Here is a 14197-nt window from a genome sequence, read left to right on the forward strand (position 1 = left end):
TAACAGATGACATTCATATTCTGATTATCTCTGAAACTCACTCAGATAATACATTTGATGATACAGTGATAGCAAGACAAGGTTATAACATTTACAGAAAGAAATGCCAAATGTGGAAGTGTTGCTAATTATATTCAGAACCACATTCCTGTAAAGATTAGAGACGATCTCATGTTAAATACTGTGAAAGTAATATGGCTACAGGTTCATCTGCCTCACCTAAAGCCCATTCTGGTGGGAAGATGCTATAGATCACCTAGTGCTAACATCTGGATAACGTGTGAAATGCTTGATAATGTATGTGATATCAACAGAAAGGTATATTTTCTGGGTGATTTAAATATTGACTGGCTGTCATCAAGCTGCCCACTCAAGAAAAAGCTTCAAACTGTAACCAGTGCATGCAACCTGGTTCAGGTTATCAGACAATCAACCAGGGTAGATACAAACAGCACAGGAATGAAATCATCAACATGTATTGATCACATCTTTACTAATGCAGCAGAAATCAGCTTGAAATCAGTATCCAGATCCATCAGATGTAGTGATCACAATATAGTAGCCATATCTAGGAAAACCAAAGTTCCAAAGCCTGGGCCTAATGTAGCGTATAAGGAGGTCGTACAAGAAGTTTTGTAGTGATTCATATGTTGATGATGTAAAGAATATTTTTTGGTCCGTGGTGTGTAATGAGGAGCAAACAGACATTGCACTTAACAAATTTGTGAAATTGTTTACTCCAGTTACTAATAAGCATGCACCTATTAAGAAAATGACTGTAAAAACTGTTAAATCCCTGTGGATTGATGAAGAATTGAAAAATTGTATGGTTGAGAGGGATGAAGCAAAATGAATGGCAAATAAGTCTGGCTGCACAAACGATTGGCAAACGTATTGCAAATTGAGAAATCGTGTGACTAATGTGACTAAATTGAATAAATAGAATGAGAAACTACACTATGAAACAAAGATAAATTACATAAAGAATAATAGTAAAAAGCTTTGGAGCACCTTAAATGGCATTTTGGGGAAAAAGGCAAACTCAGCTTCATCATTCATTGAATCAGATGGCTCATTCATCACAAATCCAACTGATATTGCCAACTACCTTAATTATTTTGTAATTGGCAAGACAAGTAAACTTAGGCATGACATGCCAGCAACAAACGCTGACACTACACATTCAAGTACAGTGCCTTGCAAAAGTATTCATCCCCCTTGGCGTTTTTCCTATTTTGTTGCATTACAACCTGTAATTGAAATTGATTTTTATTTGGATTTCATGTAACGGACATACAGAAAATAGTCCAAATTGGTGAAGTGAAATGAAAAAAAGAACTTGTTTCAAAAAATTGTGAAAAGTGGTGCGTGCATATGTATTCACCCCCTTTGCTATGAAGCCCCTAAATAAGATCTGGTGCTACCAATTACCTTCAGAAGTCACATAATTAGATAAATAAAGTCCACCTGTGTGCAATCTGAGTGTCACATGATCTGTCACATGATCTCAGTATACATACACCTGTTCTGAAAGGCCCCAGAGTCTGCAACACCACCAAGCAAGGGGCACCACTAAGCAAGCGGCACCATGAAGACCAAGGAGCTCCTCAAACAAGTCAGGGACAAAGTTGTGAAGAAGTACAGATCAGGGATGGGGTATAAAAAAAAATCTGAAACTTTGAACATCCCACGGAGCACCATTAAATCCATTATTAAAAAAATGGAAAGAATATGGCACCATAAGAAACCTGCCAAGAGAGGGCCGTCCACCAAAACTCACAGACCAGGCAAGGAGGGCATTCATCAGAGAGGCAACAAAGAGGCCAAAGATAACCCAGAAGGAGCTGCAAAGCTCCACAGCGGAGATTGGAGTATCTGTCCATAGGACCACTTTAAGCTGTACACTCCACAGAGCTGGGCTTTACAGAAGAGTGGCCAGAAAAAAAGCCATTGCTTAAAGAAAAAAATAAGCAAACCCATTTGGTGTTTGCCAAAAGACATGTGGGAGACTCCCCAAACATATGGAAAAAGGTACTCTGGTCAGATGAGACTAAAATCGAGCTTTTTGACCATCAGGGAAAACGCTATGTCTGGCGCAAACCCAACACCTCTTATCACCCCGAGAACACCATCCCCACAGTGAAGCATGGCGGTGGCAGCATCATGCTGTGGGGATGTTTTTCATCGGCAGGGACTGGGAAACTGGTCAGAATTGAAGGAATGATGGATGGAGCTAAATACAGGGAAATTCTTGAGGGGAACCTGTTTCAGTCTTCCAGAGATTTGAGACTGGGACGGAGGTTCACCTTCCAGCAGGACAATGATCCTAAGTATACTGCTAAATCAACACTCGAGTGGTTTAAGGGGAAACATCTAAATGTCTTGGAATGGCCTAGTCAAAGCCCAGACCTCAATCCAATTGAGAATCTGTGGAATACACTTAAAGATTGCTGTACACCAGTGGAACCCATCCAACTTGAAGGAGCTGGAGCAGTTTTGCCTTGAAGAATGGCAAAAATCCCAGTGGCTAGATGTGCCAAGCTTATAGAGACATGCCCCAACAGACTTGCAGCTGAAATTGCTGCAAAAGGTGGCTCTACAAAGTAATGACTTTGGAGAGGGTGAATAGTTATGCACGCTCAAGTTCTGTTTTTTTGTCTTGTTTCTTGTTTGTTTCGCAATAAAAAATATTTTGCATCTTCAAATTGGTAGGCATGTTGTGTAAATCAAATGATACAAACCCCCCCAAAATCTATTTTAATTCCAGGTTGTAAGGCAACAAAATAGGAAAAATGCCAAGGGGGGTGAATACTTTCGCAAGCCACTGTATATCTGACCAAATTATGAAAGACAAGCATTGTAATTTTGAATTTCGTAAAGTGACAACTTGGATGGAAAATTACTGAGGATAATAGCGGACGATATTGCCACTCCTATTTGCCACATTTTCAATTTAAGCCTACTAGAAAGTGTTTGCCCTCAGGCTTGGAGGGAAGCAAATATCGTTCCGATTCGTAAGAATAGTAAAGCCCCCTTTACTGGCTCAAATAGCCTGCCAATCAGCCTGTTACCAACCCTAAGTAAACTTTTGGAAAAAATTGTGTGTTGACCAGATACAATGGTATTTTACAGTAAACACATTGACAGCAAACGTTCAGCATGCTTATAGGGAAGGACATTCAACAAGCACAGCACTTACACAAATGACTGATGGTTGGCTGAGAGAAATTGATGATAAAAAGATTCTGCAGACTGTTTTGTAAGACTTCAGTTCGGCTTTTGACATTATCTATCATAGTCTGCTGCTGGAAAAACGTATGTGTTGTGGCTTTACACCCCCTGCTATATTGTGGATAAAGAGTTGCCTGTCTAACAGAATACAGAGGGTGTTCTTTAATGGAAGCCTCTCCAACATAATCCAGGTAGAATCAGGAAATCCCCAGGGCAGCTGTCTAGGCCCATTACTTTTTTCAATCTTTACTAATGACATGCCACTGGCTTTGAGTAAAGCCATAGTGTTTATGCATGCGGATGACTCAACACTATACATGTCAGCTACTACAGCGACTGAAATGACTGCAACACTTAAAGAGTTGCAGTTAGTTTCAGAGTGGGTGGCAAGGAATAAGTTAGTCCTAAATATTTCTAAAACTAAAAGCATTGTATTTGGGACAAATCATTCACTAAACCCTAAACCTCAACTAAATCTTGTATGAAATAATGTGGAAATTGAGCATGTTGAGGTGATTAAACTGCTTGGCGTAACCCTGGATTGTAAACTGTCATGGTCAAAACGTATTGATACAACAAAGGGCTAAGACGGGGAGAAGTCTGTCCATAATAAAGCGCTGCTCTACTTTCTTAACAGCACTTCCAACAAGGCAGGTCCTACAGGCTCTAGTTTTGTCGCACCTGGACTACTGTTCAGTCGTGTGGTCAGGTGCCACAAAAAGGGACTTAGGAAAATTGCAATTGGCTCAGAACAGGGCAGCACGGCTGGCCCTGGGATGTACATAGGGAGCTAATATTAATAATATGCATGTCAATCTCTCCTGGCTCAAAGTGGAGGAGCGATTGACTTCATCACTACTTGTATTTGAGAAGTATTGACATGTTGAATTCACCGAGCTGTCTTGTTGAACTACTGGCACACAGCTCGGACACCCAGGCATACCCCACAAGACATGCCACAAGAGGTCTCTTCACAGTCCCCAAATCCAGAACAGACTATGGGAGGCGCACAGTACTACATAGAGCCATGACTACATGGAACTCTATTCCACATCAAGTAACTGTTGCAAGCAGTAAAATTAGACCTAAAAGAGATAAAAATATGCCTTATGGAACAGCTGGGACTGTGGAGCAACACAAACATAGGCACAGACACATGCATACACACACGATAACATACACACTATACACACATGTACAAAATAGATTTTGTACTGTAGATATGTGGCAGTGGTGGAGTAGGGGCCTGAGGGCACACAGTGTGTTGTGAAATCTATGAATGTATTTATTTATTTATTTTTTTATTGTATAAACTGCTTTAATTTTTCTGGACCCCAGGAAGAGCTAGTGGAGATCTACAATAAATAATAATAATAGAGAGGTGTTTGAGTCTCAACTCCAAACCTTTTCATAAGATTCACTGCATCCATGCAGAAGGCTTCTGAAGCCAGAATGCTATAGTGCATTCCACACGTCCCTGTCTCTGCAAACACCACTGAGCCACAGGCAAAGGAAAGTCTTGCATAGAGGCCTAACGAACTACCACCCCCTCACATCACTATCACTAAACCAACACAATCCTAACAGGATTAAGAGGCCAACCTGCAAATATAAAATATAGGTTGAATACATGTTGTAGTATAGTGTTCTAGTATATTGGCTTATGTTGTTTCAAAAATATAAAGTACATTTTTTTGGCCTACCACTACAGCTGAGAAATACTGTATATCCACCAACCATAAAGAACTGAATCATAAACTTGAGATCATTTCCAGAGCAGTGGGTTCAATTACTTACTGACCCATAGTGGTCCCACTTTATATTAAGTTCCCAAAAACCACATAGGCAGTTTAGGTACAGTGAAATAACAATTGTTACACAGTACGTATTACTTAGAACTGTCATGTTTGTGGTATACATAATCCCAAGCAAATGGAGATAACTGAATATTCTAATATGAAACACCAATTACATAGTGAGGGGATGTGAAAACACAACTCATTTTGGTTTATTTACAAATCAAATGCATATTAAAAAGTGTAACATTCGTGTATTGTATAATTACACAACCTACAAACATGGCAGTAAGTAGCCTACAACCTTGATTTTAAATTATAATTATAATGTACCATTTATGTAGCTACATTGTAAATAGGTTTGAGGACACTTGATGTAACGTGGGAATTGTATTCATACAACACAACAAATAAAGGCCATGACAATTTCGTCTAACCTATTTTATAGCCATAGGCCATAGGTAGAAGAGAGCAGTGAGTGAGAGTCATTTCACACTTTTGTCGTTCTACATGCGACAAACAGAGAAGGTGAGTGAGTGCTGTCTGTCGGTCTACTCTCTGGTCCGATACAGTGTGCATCTCCCTTATTGCTGCTTAAGTGTCTATTTCTTAGACCAGTCAAGGTTAACAAGCCAGCCGTGTCTGCAACGTCTGAAAACGGGGCGGGGTGTAGGTTCAGGGGAGGGGTGAGGTGAGGTGCAGGCTACAACTATTGTATAGCCTTGTATAATTAAGTATGTGATGCACTGATGCAAACAGTTTACATGCGGTAGGATTGTCAATCTTCACGTTGAAATAAAATACATAGATAGCATTTTCAAGGAATAAACAAAGAAATCAAAGGGTAGCTTCAACAATTCCTCAAAAGATTTTCAGATACACAAACTAGACCCAGTCGAAAAACTCCCGTGCGCACTAATCCGGCTGGCAATGCGCCTTCTGATTCCGTGGGCTGGGGAGCGCAGAATGGAGCTCTATAATGGTGGAAAACATTTTTTTCTCACTATGCAGGGGTGAAGCACTGAGCACATAGTATAAAAGAAAACGAATGTCAAGACAATAAAAAACCGTGTGCTGCGGGCACAACTCTTACCTTTCTCTCCATTTCTCAGATCCAGTCCGAGCACTCAAGGCAAACTGTAATGTTTCTAAAGATCTGTCCGATGTTCACTCGTGAACTTGCTCACGGCTTCCAGTAGCGACTCTCGATCACTCCCTCATTAGATAGACTGGTACATCGGCGACTGTAGACACAGGGGACGCAGTCTCGGTGATGGAGCCGGGTCTGGTGATTCTTAGTTCGGTTCAAGAAGCGCAGGCGCGGGCTCTGCTGGAGACGGGATACAATAAAAAAAATTGGACTAGCAGGGGAGTGTCATCAAATTATCCATTCTACCGTTGAAATACACTGTCTGCCCACCAATATTTCACAAGGGATGTAAATCCGTTAGGGAATAGTCTTCTAAATGGTCCATGGTGGGTTGCAACCTGGTCTCATACCGTTTCGTATTATTCAGTACGTATATCTGAAACACTCCATTTAGTATGATATGTTACATAAGACAGATGCTTACTTAAGCAAGTAGGGTGGTAGGTCGGGATGGATGATTGCTAACGCGAACGTCTACCAACCTGAAGGTTGCGAGCTCAAATCTCATGGACAGCTTTAGCATTTCAGCAACTTTTCAACTACTTACTACCTGTTAGCTACTTTGCGTGTTAGCTAACCCTCCCCCTTTAACCTAATTCCTAAACTTAACCCTTACCTTAATTCCTACCCTAGCTAACATTAGAGAGCTAGCTAACGTCAGCCACCTGGCTAGAATTCCTAACATATACTTTTGAAAATCGTAACATACATTGTGCAAAATCGTAACATAATGTACGTTTTGTAAACACAAAATATTGTATATTTGCAACATAATGCGAATGGTAATTCATAATATATCATACAAAATGGGTGATGGACATCCACAATTTAATACACACCATACGAAACATATACTAATGGAGTTTCTTGAATTTACATACAGAATAATACAAAATGCTCTGAGACCAGGTTGATGAAAAAGGCACAAAGGATAAGGATATGCCTGCAGCCGTTTTTTGAAAGATGCAGGGCTGTTTAAATCCTGCCCCTTCAATCACCTGGGCATCATAATGTAATAGTTTATATACTGGTAGTTAAATGCAACCCAGTTGATGTCCAAAAGTACCAACACATAATATACTTTAAAGACAGTATCCTAAGATTATAGCATATAGTAAGCCTTCAATCTCAAAATACCTCAATGTAGTAGTATCTTGTATATTATATAGTATCTGTAACAATGAGCAGGTTCTCTGCAATATATCAGCAAGTAAAGTATCAACAAATCCATTGAAAAATTGCTTTATTGAAATAAGGTGTATGGCATGTCCCCTCGTAGAATACAACATACCAGCAGAATACAACATACTGGTAGTCCTGCGTTGAGAACAAGTGAGAATTACTACCTATAAAAACACAATCAATTATTATTTTCAAAAGTCTGGAGTACGCATTTGCGGGAAGAAAGCACTGTAATGCCACCGAACAATGATGTTCATGGCACAGTTTCAAACATAACACCCAATAACCCCAAATACTATTGCAGTGACATGTGTTGGCCTTCAAGAGAAAAATAACCTAAATGAGGGAGGGGAAATAGCATCACAAATTTCCAAAAATCGACGGGCAGCAGACGCATTCTTAGTTTAGTATGATTGTTACATCACGAGGCTTTCTTCTTTTGTGCCTTTATTAATCCTGGACATCGAAGTAGTCGATCACCGGCTCTTCTTTGACTGCCTTGGACCAGCTGCTCACACTGTCAGCCCTGATGACAAAAACAATAAACACAGTTAACTAGCTAGTTACAAGTCATTGGGACATTTTGAGAGGACACGAACCAAGAACCAAATTGTGTGTGTTTGTGGCGTGACTATATGGGACATTTTGTGAGTGCAAAGACCCAGGCTTACTTGCTGCTATGTTTGATATGGGCAATGGGTGGAGGAGCCCTCGGGACCCCAGTGTCTCGCTCCATCAGGGAGGTCAGGGTTGAGTTAGGACAGGCAGACTTCCCCCTGCACACAGCAAGAAGCACAAAGACAAGGAACATCCTCAGAATGACTTCACATCTTTTGTCAGTTGTTCACAATACACATCTATTCATACAAAATACAACCAGCTGATACAGTTGCACAGGCAGTAATATGTTGTCTTTTTCAAGTTATAACAGAAATGTGTCTACTTTGAGATAGTCAGAGTGTAACTTGCCTTACTAAAGAAACGTTTTCCTGTTGAGGTGTTTACCTGATGGCGGTGATGACTACGTTGCGTTTGGGCTCGCTGTCGTAGCTCACACTCTCCACGTTGTAGGCCTCGGCCAGCTCGTGGACTAGCTTCCTGTGCTCCCGGTTCATAGGGGGGAAGCAGTGGCTCCTTTTGGACTGTTTACCCTGCAAACGGGTTCCACACACAGTCACTCATGTTTCCACTATGAAAGATTGTTCCGAGTTACCCATTTAAGGTTTAAATAAATACATTTGCATTTCCACTCAGTTCATGACATTTTGTCCTAAACATTGCAAGCTAACGGAGCCGATTCACTTGACGTTACGCCGACTAAAGTAGTATTTTTCAAATGTTTTCAGAACCAAAAGGGATAACTGACGACAAATAGAACCCGTTGTGGACATTATCAATACCCATCATTATAACCAAGGACATTCAAATGTGTTTCAAGCCTTTCTAGCACGACAACTAAGTGGACCAGATGCTTTTAGCCAAATTCAGTCTCAATGCAAACTCTGGTAAGCTGGAAGTGGTTTAGGGAAACGCAGTCATGTATAGGAAAATGCTGGCCCTGCATTAAGTGTTCCAATCTAGCCCCATTACATCTAATTGCTCTAAGGTAATGCTCTCAATACATTGTTCTCCGTTTAAGAGGTGGGTGACATTTCACTTGTGAAAGAGGCATCTTTATTCCTATACCTGTACTTCTCGAAGGTCAAATCAATTCTTATTTGTCACATGCGCCAAACAACAGTTGTAGCAACCATGAAATTCAGTTCTAAGAAAGAGTTAAGAAAATATTTACAAAATTAACTTAAGTTTAAAAAAATAACAATAACGAGGCTATATACTGGGGGTACCGGTACAGAGTCAATGTGCGGGGGTACATGTTAGTCGAGGTAATATGTACATGTAGGTAGGGGTAAAGTGAATATGTATAGATAATAAACAGCAAGTAGCAGCATTGTAAAAAAAAAAAAAAAAAAAAAAGGGTCAATGCAAATAGTCCAGGTAGCCATTTGATTAATTGTTCAGCAGTTTTATTGCTTGGGGGTAGAAGCTGTTAAGGAGCCTTTTGGACCTAGACTTGGCTCTCCGGTACCGCTTGCCATGCGGTAGCAGAGAGAACAGTCTATGACTTGGGTGGCTGGAGTCTTGGACAATTTTTGGGCCTTCCTCTGACACCACCTAGTATATAGGTTCTGGATGGCAGGAAGCTTGGCCCCAGTAATGTACTGGGCCATATGCACTACCCTCTGTAGTGTCTTACAGTCAGATGCCAAGCAGTTGCCATATCAGGTGGTGATACAACTGGTCAAGATGCTCTCGATGGTGCAGCTGTAGAAGTTTTTGAGGATCTGTGTAATTCTGTGTGAAAATCACCCTATTCCCTATTTAGTGCACTACTTTTGACCAGGCCACATAGGGTTCTGGTCAAATGTAGTGCACTATTATAGGAAATAGGGTCCCATTTGGGACGTATATCATGTCTATTGGTCCCTTACCTTGCTGGTCAGCTCAACCAGATTCTTGATCTCCTCTTCTACCTCGCTGACAAACTTAAAATCTTTTCTAAAATGTGAAAAATACAGAAATGACGTGATCGTGGTAAATATTATCCATCAATGAAAATATGAAAACATGTCTCAAAAAGGACACCGGTCATAGCTCGAAGTACATAGGCGCCATAAATTCACCTTCAATTGGGAAATATAAGCACCACAACAACATGCACACGGACACTAGAATACTTGAAAACACTCTATGTATTGGTACACCACCTGGCGTCAACTCTGAGGCTGTCACTGTACGTTGAGGAGGAGGAGCGCATATTGAAGGGGTCCACTGACGGGTCAATCTGCAGGGCCTCAGCCAATCGCCTATCAGGACACAGACACACACAGGCAGACAAAGGTCCACAGATCTAAAGACAGGAGAAGGCTCTCAAGTTGACAGCACATTGAAGGAAACAAATCAAGTTGACAGCCGAAAGCTGTGCATTTTAAATGTCACGAGAGCTACAAATAGCCACTGTGTGCGTGTGGAGTAGCAATGTAACAACTGACCTGTTCCTTTCCAGTGCAGCACACCCCTCGTCACACTCCAACCTGAGCCAGAACACACATTAAAATAAGCAATATATGGCACGCTCATATTTAGTACAAGGTGATTTACTGTAAGTGTTGTATGCTGTAAGTTTGGAATCAGGTTTGGTCCCATCTTACTTGGTGTGTTTCATCTCCTTCTTAGTGATAAGACCCATGTCTACAGAGTCACCCAGCTGCATGTCAGACAGCTTACTGGCCATGGCAATGGCTGCATACCTACAGAACAGGGACACACATCTAGTTACACCGGGTCTGACACCACACACGGTGAAGTTCTGAAGAGATCGCGAGGGAATAAGAGCAAACTGGTTTAGAGCACGCGTTCAGATAGATCCTACTGTAGAAGAACGCACGCACACCAACCTCTGATGGGCGCTGGCTGCTTCCGTGCACACCACCGTTTCCTTTCTCCGACCGCAGTCGCACTGTAGCGCCACCTGCGGGACAGAGGTGGAAACTGACAAACACTGGCCAGAAGAAGACTTCTGCTGCAGTCCAACAACGCTGCCTGCGTTCCATCTCCGTGTCTGCGCCATGTGCCCAGTATTTGAAGAGTTACGGTCTTTGTTTACTGTCAGAATGCCACCCTAGATGTAGTGCAGTCTCTAAGGCACAGGGTTAACACATATTTCAATTAGCCTTTATTTTAAATCCCTCGAGTCACTTGGGTGAACATCTCGTTCACCCATCTCGTACCTTGGCAGTGCAGGTGTTGCACGGGCAGCTGGTGCCCTTGTGGCAAGGGGCGTTGCAGGGGTGGCCACAGTTGGGCCGGGGCAGCAGGCAGGGCTGGCGGCAGACGCCCTCGGCCAGACACTCGGCCCGGTGGCAGATGCGGCGGCAGCGGTGGAGGTCACACAGCAGAACCTTGTTGCAGGCCAGGCCACAGGAGATGTCCTGAAGGTGGCACGGGATGTTGCTCCTTCGCTGCGGGGGGGGGGGGGGGGGGGAAGAGGGGGCGGCTTTAGTGGACGGGTCACGACTATGGCCGAGTCCCAAATGGCACCCGATATAGTGCACTACTTTTGACCAGGGCCAGTAGGGAACAGGGTTCCATTTGGGACGCACCGTATGCCTTTAAAAAGAGGCGCAGGTTTGAAGGTTAGGTAGAGGCAGCTAACATCAGCGACGTTACCTCATGCTTTCCCATGCACCACTTCTGAGTGAGGTAGGTACAGGGTGGGCACTTCTCCTCACTGTGGCAGTTGTGGAACACTGAGGACAAAGGAAAAGTATGAGACCATGAGGAATAAACATTTGCAGACGGTTTTGACAGAGACGGTAAAATAGATGTCAAGATTCCTAAATGTACATGCATATACATTTCTGCTCTCCAATAAAGCATATTTGAAACTAGGTAAAAAAGCAGTAGGAACTGCAAGGTTTTACCTGGGTGGTCACACTCGTGCCTCCTGGTACACGGGTTCTTACACTCTGGGGGCTTGGTGCCACAGGCGATGGGGGGGAACAGGACACTCAACCCACAGTGGCACGCCAGCTCATCAAAACCTACACATGAAACGGGCAGAGACTCAGAGGGACGTGGCCTATGAGAACCTACTGTATGTCTGGGGTGTGACTTTGCGAATGAGGCCATGCGATCTCAGTGATCGAAAAATAACGTACCGTATCACGCCAACTAAACACATGTTGGATGTTAATAGGAGACTACAGTAAGTGAACATTTGACTGAAGTGGAAGTTAGGAATCGCCCCCAACAGTCTGCTGGTATAGTAAAATGGGCTTCCTAGGAAGTGCACTAGACTTAAGATAAGATGAAGAACATTTGAACTACAAAGAATCCCAAAGCCCGGGTAAAATGTGTCAATTGACTGGCATCTGTGGTGCATCTGCTGGCATGTGAACATCTGTGTTGGCAGTGCCACTGGGACCTCTGATTGGAACTCACTGGTTTGCCAGCAGGGTTGGCAGTTCCCACGGTGACAGAGCTCTTGGCAGCGGTGGAGGCCACAGTTGAGCTTGTAGCCACAGATCAGAGAGCACTTGTGTTCCGCGCCCTAGGGAGAGGGGGGACATACTGTATGTCAGTGTGACATCAGTTAGATAGTAGGTAGGGGGGGCATGTCAGTGTGACATCAGTTAGATAGTAGGTTGGGGGGGGGCATGTCAGTGTGACATCAGTTAGATAGTAGGTAGGGGGGGGCATGTCAGTGTGACATCAGTTAGATAGTAGGTAGGGGGAGGGGGGACATACTGTATGTCAGTGTGACAAGTTAGATAGTAGGTATGGGGGGGACATGTCAGTGTGACAAGTTAGATAGTAGGTAGGGGGGGGACATGTCAGTGTGACAAGTTAGATAGTAGGTAGGGGGGGGACATGTCAGTGTGACAAGTTAGATAGTAGGTAGGGGGGGACATGTCAGTGTGACATCAGTTAGATAGTAGGTAGGGGGGGGACATGTCAGTGTGACATCAGTTAGATAGTAGGTAGGGGGGGGCATGTCAGTGTGACATCAGTTAGATAGTAGGTAGGGGGAGGGGGGACATACTGTATGTCAGTGTGACAAGTTAGATAGTAGGTATGGGGGGGACATGTCAGTGTGACAAGTTAGATAGTAGGTAGGGGGGGGACATGTCAGTGTGACAAGTTAGATAGTAGGTAGGGGGGGACATGTCAGTGTGACATCAGTTAGATAGTAGGTAGGGGGGACATGTCAGTGTGACATCAGTTAGATAGTAGGCAGGGGGGGACATGTCAGTGTGACATCAGTTAGATAGTAGGTAGGGGGAGGGGGGACGACACAGTGCCTTCGGAAAGTATTCCGACCATTGACTTTTCATATTTTGTTACGTTACAGCCTTATTTGAAAATGTATTAAATTGTTCATTTTTCACATCAAACTACACACAATACCTAATAATGCCAAAGCAAAAACAGGTTTTTAGAAATGTGTTCATTTATACAAAAATTGAAACTGAAATATCACATTTACATAAGTATTCAGATCCTTTACTCAGTTCTTTGCTGAAGCACCTTTGGCAGCGATTACAGCATCGAGACTTCTTGGGTATGACGCTACAAGCTTGGCACATCTGTATTTTGGGAGTTTCTCCCATTCTTCTCTGCAGATCCTCTCAAGCTCTGTCAGGTTGGATGGGAAGCGTTGCTGCACAGTTATTTTCAGTTCTCTCCAGAGATGTTTGATCGGGTTCAAGTCCGGGCTCTGGCTGGGCCACTCATGGACATTCAGACTCATCCCGAAGCCACTCCTGTGTTGTCTTGACTGTGTGCTTAGGGTTGTTGTCCTGTTAGAATGTGAACCTTTCATCCTAGTCTGAGGTCCTGAGCGCTCTGGAGCAGGTTTTCATCAAGGTCTGTTCATCTTTGCCTCGATCCTGACTAGTCTCCCAGTCCCTGCTTCACCGTAGGGATTGTGCCAGGTTTCCTCCAGACGTGACGCATTCAGGCCAGAGATCAATCTTGGTTTCACCAAACCAGAGAATTTTGTTTCTCATGGTCAGAGAGTCTTTTGGTTCCTTTTAGCAAACTCCTACCGGGCTGTCATGTGCCTTTTACTGAGGAGTGACTTCCGTCTGGCCACTCTACCATAAAGGCCTGATTGGTGGAGTGCTGCAGAGATGGTTGTCCTTCTAGAAGGTTCTCCCATCTCCAGAGGAACTCTAGAGCTCTGTCAGAGTGACCATCGGGTTCTTGGACACCTCCCCTCCTCCAATTGCTTAGTTTAACTGGGTGGCCAGCTCTAGGAAGAGTCTAGGTGATT

General features: G+C 43.2%; 1 protein-coding gene across 6 annotated transcripts in view; it reads right to left on the bottom strand.

Moving 5' to 3' along the window:
• Positions 1–7403: 7403 nt before the first annotated feature.
• LOC120051138 (transcriptional repressor NF-X1-like) overlaps positions 7404–14197 on the bottom strand; it is a 33193-nt gene continuing 26399 nt past the window's right edge. For 2 of the 6 annotated variants that reach the window (XM_038997836.1, XM_038997835.1), the window contains 12 exons: positions 12364–12472; positions 11844–11963; positions 11590–11669; positions 11151–11381; positions 10818–10891; positions 10572–10670; positions 10413–10454; positions 10128–10226; positions 9852–9918; positions 8365–8510; positions 8031–8135; positions 7404–7885 (listed from right to left, as the gene is read on the bottom strand). In XM_038997836.1, the coding sequence (XP_038853764.1) occupies positions 7810–7885; positions 8031–8135; positions 8365–8510; positions 9852–9918; positions 10128–10226; positions 10413–10454; positions 10572–10670; positions 10818–10891; positions 11151–11381; positions 11590–11669; positions 11844–11963; positions 12364–12472 (1248 nt within the window). In that variant the 3' untranslated portion in view covers positions 7404–7809. Of the gene's footprint in view, positions 7886–8026; positions 8136–8364; positions 8511–9851; positions 10271–10412; positions 10455–10571; positions 10671–10817; positions 10892–10948; positions 11060–11150; positions 11382–11589; positions 11670–11843; positions 11964–12363; positions 12473–14197 lie in introns of those variants that run through there. The other 4 variants (XM_038997837.1, XM_038997838.1, XR_005477227.1 and 1 more) reach the window with 4 other exon arrangements.

This window comes from Salvelinus namaycush, chromosome 7 (assembly GCF_016432855.1).
Source record: "Salvelinus namaycush isolate Seneca chromosome 7, SaNama_1.0, whole genome shotgun sequence".
NCBI classification, from domain to species: Eukaryota; Metazoa; Chordata; class Actinopteri; order Salmoniformes; family Salmonidae; genus Salvelinus; species Salvelinus namaycush.